The sequence below is a fragment of the Haplochromis burtoni genome, unplaced genomic scaffold (genome assembly GCF_018398535.1).
Source record: "Haplochromis burtoni strain Fernald_Lab_line unplaced genomic scaffold, NCSU_Asbu1 Contig_21, whole genome shotgun sequence".
NCBI lineage: Eukaryota > Metazoa > Chordata > Actinopteri > Cichliformes > Cichlidae > Haplochromis > Haplochromis burtoni.
In genome coordinates this window covers 1067684-1074077 of record NW_024582382.1, presented here as the reverse complement: position 1 = coordinate 1074077, position 6394 = coordinate 1067684, and the positions used below count along the sequence as shown (strand labels likewise).

Below are 6394 nucleotides of genomic sequence, written 5' to 3'. Positions count from 1 at the left end.
AGTGAACATGAAGGGATGGATATGGTCAACAACAATAGTCACGGTGTAAATGAGGCATAACAAAATATTCTTTAAAGCATTACAACACCCGCAGATACATTGCAGGATTGATGCATACATTTGTGTTGTTTATGCCAAATTCTTACCAAACCATCCAAGTGTTGCAGGACAAATCAAAAGATGTCGCAGCAGAAATTGAGACATAACAACAATGGTTTTTAATTTTCTGTTGTCCAATTTTGGTGAGCACATGTAAGCTGCAGCCTTAGTTTTCTGCTGTTCGTCTGCTGCTGTAGCACAGCCACTTTAAGAATTGACATGTTGCCTGCTCAGATATGCTCTTCTGGATATTTTGGTCATAACAAGATGTTGTTGGACTTAATGTTGTCTTCCTGTCAACTGAAAGCATTCTGGTCATTCTCCTTTGACCGCTAGCATCAACAAGACTTTACTGCCCAAAGAAGTGCCACTTGCTGGATGCTTTCTCTCTTCCACACCACTCTCTGTAAACCCTAGAGATGGCCGTGCAGAAAAATACCAGTTTTTAAGCAGTTTCTGAAACAATTAGAGCAGCTCATTTGGTACCAACAACCATGCCGCATTCAAAGTCATCTAAATCCCCTTTTTCCCCATTTTGTTGTGCCCAGTTTGAAGGTTGTCTTGACCATGTCTAAATGCATTAAGTTGCTGCCATGCTGCATTATTGAACTGTTGAAGAGGTGTACCTAAAGAAGCAGTAAGCGTAAGTCTTAGAGGTTTAAAACCTTTGGTCCTGGAGGGAACGAGACTGGGAAATTGTTTATTTTGCTGCCAAACAAGATAATTTAGAATTATGATACACCAGAATAATATACTGTGTATATGGTTTGCAACAACTCTGCTTATTTGCAGCACCCAAGGGACTGCCTGTTCAACTTAACATAACATTAAGGAATTATTTGTTTGTTAAAAAAAAGAACTTATCGGCTTTACAACAAGGAGCAAACAGCCAACTAACCTATGTCTGCCTACAGTAATCTGTCATTATAGAGTAACACGATAACTGAGTAGGGGATTTTTGATAAGGCCACACACTATTTCTCCTACAGGCCTGTTTTCTTAGTGTTGTACTTCGACTACAACCACCGCAATGAGCTCTTGATCCTATCCCGATGCCTTATTTTTATCCCCCTTCAGTGTTTTTCTCAGTTGCCAAAAGGATTAAGAACCTATCTTTTAATACCGCTCGAACGTCAACTGTGCACGTCATCCTGCAGTCCTGAGGTGATTGACTTCCAGCACCAGCGTCTGGGAAACCAGCGATTCATCCCTGTGAGGAGATGTTTGCATTTTATATTAACCACAGTGGGTAACGCGTTAAGCAACTAAATCATGCAGCGGTTTTGGACTATTTAGTTTTATGAGGTGTGAGACCTTTGCTGTTCCGTTCACACTGAGCTCACTGCGAAGAGATGGAAGATCGCACCAATCTGTGATCTATGATCAACACCATCACGCTACTGTACAAATGAAAAAGTTAATAAAAGTATGATGTCATGTGTTAAATGGGACTGCTGCTAGCCTGCCCTCACCCTGCTAGTGATTAGCTCTCTACCCAAGCAAAGTGATGCCTGCTATTAAACTCCTGGGTCAAAACACAAGTTGCTCGCTAAGGACAAATTGCACAACTGATCCGATACATAGTGAAGCCCTGCATAAGTAACCAAAGAAGACAGGGAACGCCTATAGACTGGGGCGAGATTACCCGCCTGATTCTGAAGCCATTCATTATATGGAAAGCTCTCTCTGCATAAACAATGGTTTAGAACTAAGAACCATAAACAGAGAATTTAAGCAATAAGCAGTTTTTATCTATGGATTTGACATTTTGCAGCCCACATATACTCCGTTAGTTCTTGTTAAGAAAGCTAATTTCCTACGAAAGTTTGATTCTCATGAACTGCTTGTCCTAGGAAAGAGGTTATCATCAGCCATCAGACTTTTTTTCATTCACAAGTGAAGGCAAATAAGCAAAGAAAGGAAATCAAATAGACTCAGCAAACGGTGCATGATTGAGAGCTCTATGACAAAACCAAAAACATGGATAATGCATCAGTCAGACATTTCCCTCTGCCACGTCACGGCATTCCTCACTCAAGTCATCTCTGCGTTACAAGCCAAGGGTGGAAACAGGTTATTGTGGTCATTCAAACAGAAAGGAAAAGTCTGGGATCTTATCAGAGTATGAGATCTTTATATAACTGTACTGCCCTCCGAGCAGTCTCATAAGGGAGCAGCAGAAAACATTCAATAGCATTGTGTCGCTGAGTCACTGGTGAAAAGCATTTATGTAATGAGAATCCCCCTTTAAACGATGCCATAGGCAACAAAAAGAGGAGACAACGGACATCTTTGAAAATTCTGACAAAAGACAGTCTGTCTCTCTAACACATTTACCTAATGAAGGCATAAATAAAGCTTACCCCAATTCTTAAATGTTCACATCTTTGTAAACATCCTTTTATTTCTCTGGGTGTCCAGGAGCTCCTGTAAGAATCACAACTTCTGCTATCAACTTTACAGAGCTAGCATGCTGCAGCTCAGAGTTAAGCTATCTAGCATGCAACTCTTGCCAATCTCAAAGCATCATTAATAACCAGAAAAGTTCCAAAAGCCAAATTTGACTCCCCGATCAGAACAAAATGAACAATAAGCGTACTCAGTTACTTGCTATTGAACATAATTGAGCACATATCCGCTAAAGAAGCAGATCAAAAGTTGGCCGAGACTAAAAGCAGAGCTAAAATTGAGTATCTAATGTACATCCAGCAGATGAAACGAATGATAACACTATTGCCCCATAAGTGTGGAACTTGTAAATGAATGCTTGTATTGTGTCAGCGCTACTGTGATTTTAAGAAATGAATGGCAGTGAATGCCCCACCACCACCACCACCACCAGAGAGAATACGAGCTCAGGGGAAAGACTGGAACATGATCACATACCCTTGTGCCCTATCAAGTCCTGACTGGGCCTATTTGTTACAGTGGCTCTGAGAGAGGTTTTTTGCGTTTCCCAGGTCATGGTTGAACTTCTCATATTTATGTTTGTCAAACTGAAGGCTGGCAGTCTAATTTGCTGGTATGTGTTTTCATTAGGTCTCTGGGGCCGAGTAAAGCTCCTTCGCTAACGTGGTTCCTCTGAACTTTGACCCTGGCTTTAATGGGAAGCCTGGCACAGAAGGTGGGGTTAAAGGGGGGGTCAAGACTTCAGTAGGTCCACTTAGAGTTAAGGTAACAATTTGAGGAGGCATAACATGTTATGTAACCCTGTCGCTACACACTAATGACTCGGCAGAGCCTGAGGAATGTGGTCTTTCAATAGGTGTCTTTTACATCAGTTTCTGTTTGTGGAAACAAAATTAGCTTTGGTATGGTAAGATTGGACAAATCCTGCTCTGTGTGCTAGATAAGAGCTATGTAGGGCATGTGACTCACCACTGGAAAAGTAATCAGCCACAGGCCATAAAACCAGTACAGAAAAAACGTTCATACTGTCATTTTTTTTAAACTCTGTCGCTGATATTCCCTCAAGGCAGAGCAGCTATTAATTTCTTCACTGAAACATTAGAAATGTAGGCTGGTAGGAGTCTTTCAAGGACTTTTAGAGAGGACAAAGCACTGACAAAATTGCTTTCATCATTTATTTTATCAATAGCTTTTTTAATACGTAGGTCCTATATTTGCATATCTAAAATCTAAAATAATAACCAAAATATTAATTGATTGTATAAGTCATGGTACCATCAAACTCCCATGGTTATGAAGTCTTACCATCTACTGGAAAGAACACCAATCGCTTTGATAAAAGCAAACACCTCACAGTGTCTGATATCATGCTTTCATTTCACGTAGTAGAAACTGAGACCAGAAACACAAAATCCACTACTAGTTCTACTAGTATCAGATGGAGAAGCTGTTTTTTTTTTTTTGTTTTTTTTTTATCTGTGCGCCGTTTTGTTTACTTATGATTGGCATAGACCTTGACCTTTAAAAGCTATATATGGAAAACTTGCAGGATGCACGCACATTAAAATTAGTGGACTTTCCAACGTTCGGTTGTGCCACATGACCTGATGTGTTATCTAATGAGATGCTTTGAATTCTTGTTGGATGACATAAAGGTTCAATGACCAGACAATGCGGAAGGCTCTCAAACCCTCAGGGTAGCATCATGTTCATGACTGAGCTTAAATGTGACAACAGTCAATCTCACCTGTTCCACAGCCAAGCCCAGAGCAAGTATCGGGAAAACAAATACCAACGACATCAAGCATACTTTAAATATTTTTGAGCGTGAGAGTTTTTGTGTATGTTTGTAGTTTTAAACTATTTGGCTTGTTGTACCTATTGTTTGCTCTGGGAGTCCGTTTTGGAAGTTTTAATAGAAGTAAGTGGTTTGTAAGCACCTAGGTTTATGTCTTATTAATTTGCCCTTGTGTACTTGGACGCTTATCTTTCTTTTAGAGTTTACCTTTATTTTAAGTCTAAAGCTGGTATGGTATCCTACGATTGACAGACTCATCCAAATGGCCTCATGTGGGGATATAAAATAGGTTTCTGTTTATATGTTTATTTTTCCTTATACTCGTGTATTTTACAACAGGCTACCGTTTAACCGAGTGATTGTTATCAGCTAAAGTTATACTTATACCAATCAAAGCGAAACTAATGCTATAAGTGTCTATTTATACGTACCTGCCGTGTTAAGATCGGGTCACTCACTACCGCATGCCAACCAGCTGGCTTGCACCTTGAGAAGTCCTGCTCTGCAAATTCATTGGCCTCTGCTGCTTAGCGTCAGCGCAGGGGGCTGGGCTCTGATGAGGACTTTGCTGTCAGGAATGCATAGTAGCACTAAAACCCCACTGACTGTGTCGCGCTGCTGCAGACATCACCTTTATGTTTGGGACGCACTTAAGCTGGATTACATACCGGTGGTTTCGAACAGCTTCTGTAGCCTCTAACTGACCTTTTTTATTTAATAATTAATATTATGCGAGTTTTTACTTGAGCTTACAAGAAAGTCGTCTCCTTTTTTGTATTTATTTGGCGAGAAAGAACTGTTTCATTACACGGCACGACTTCAATGCCACCTTCAACAACCATGAACAAAAACGGAATGGTTACAAAAATCAACACCAGGATAAGGACTGACCCGTTCGCTGGCAGCTACGAGCTGGTGGGCAAAGAACTGGGCAGGTGAGTTTGTTTGTTGCCTGAAGGTTTTCGGGTTTTTTTCCTCCAAGCAGTCATTGACAAAAATTTTAATACCTTCGTGCGTTGGCTGGACGTTGCAACAATGTCTGAACAGATTTAGGCAAATCGCTTAATCATATTAGAGTTACTCTCTGCACGTGTTACTGGGAAGCCTGCTAATTGAATATTTCCAATTGCGCTTTCCATCTGCTGGCGCGGAGCAGCGCTTTGGCACACGCAACGCGTAATGGTAATGCGCTTCTGTGAGTCCTGGCTGGAAGTTGCTAAATAGTTTTGAGACTCTGAAACATTTTTTAATTCTAAACAGTGACAATAACGAGTTGTGTGGAAATGCATGGACTGTTCTTATACATTATCTTTGCGATTTAAGGAAAAAAGTTTTCGACTTGCTTAATATTTCTGCTGAGGTCCCGCGTGCACGATCCATTATATCCTGGTGTAAGTGGTACTGAAAATGAAAAGCCTCAAATGTCAATTGTGCTTAAGAATGGACTTGGAGTAATCGTTCTGAATGCGCGGCGATCTACTGACATCAAGAAACATACGTGCAACAACTAATGATCAAACATGCGAAAACACAAAGCAAGACTTTCTAATCCTGGCCTATATAGTTCATTCTTGCTGCTTTCTTGACTATTTTCCTGTTTCATGTACCTGCTTTCCCACAAGTTAAATACCCTGTCTACCAACAGTGCCTTTTTTTTTGTCTTGCTCTGGCTTCCTCTTTCTTTAGCCACATATATATTTATGTCTCCCAGTTGCTGGTTTGTGGATGCCAGCTGAAATTCCAGATTCCCGCTGTATTTAACTGGGGATTCCCCAATGTGCCAAATTACAATGACTTTCTCTAGTAAGCACTGCAGCATGAATGAAGAAGATGAGCTGTGTTTCGCTCCTTAGGTTTCACTCAATTCAGCAGCTGGTTGCACTCTGTTTTCACAAATCAACTTCAGGTTTGTTCTTTTGCACATGCTCAGTAATGTCCTAGTAAGTAGCCAATTACTTCTTATAAGACACCCTGGGACATGAGGGAGAGTAGCATGACCTGTCGTGCTGGCTTTAGGCTACCAGTGTAGTCTACAGCATCCTCCTATAAACTTTTTTCTTTCCCTTCACTACCATAGATCAACTTTCA

At 40.7% G+C, this 6394-nt stretch overlaps 1 protein-coding gene across 1 annotated transcript in view; it reads left to right on the top strand.

Annotated features, from left to right (window-relative positions):
• The first annotated feature begins 4875 nt into the window (after nucleotides 1-4875).
• Nucleotides 4876-6394, top strand: part of stk17al (serine/threonine kinase 17a like) — an 11227-nt gene continuing 9708 nt past the window's right edge. Inside the window, exon 1 of the mRNA XM_005920339.2 lies at nucleotides 4876-5241. Coding sequence (XP_005920401.1) covers nucleotides 5129-5241 — 113 coding nt within the window. The 5' untranslated portion in view covers nucleotides 4876-5128. The remainder of the gene's footprint in view (nucleotides 5242-6394) is intronic.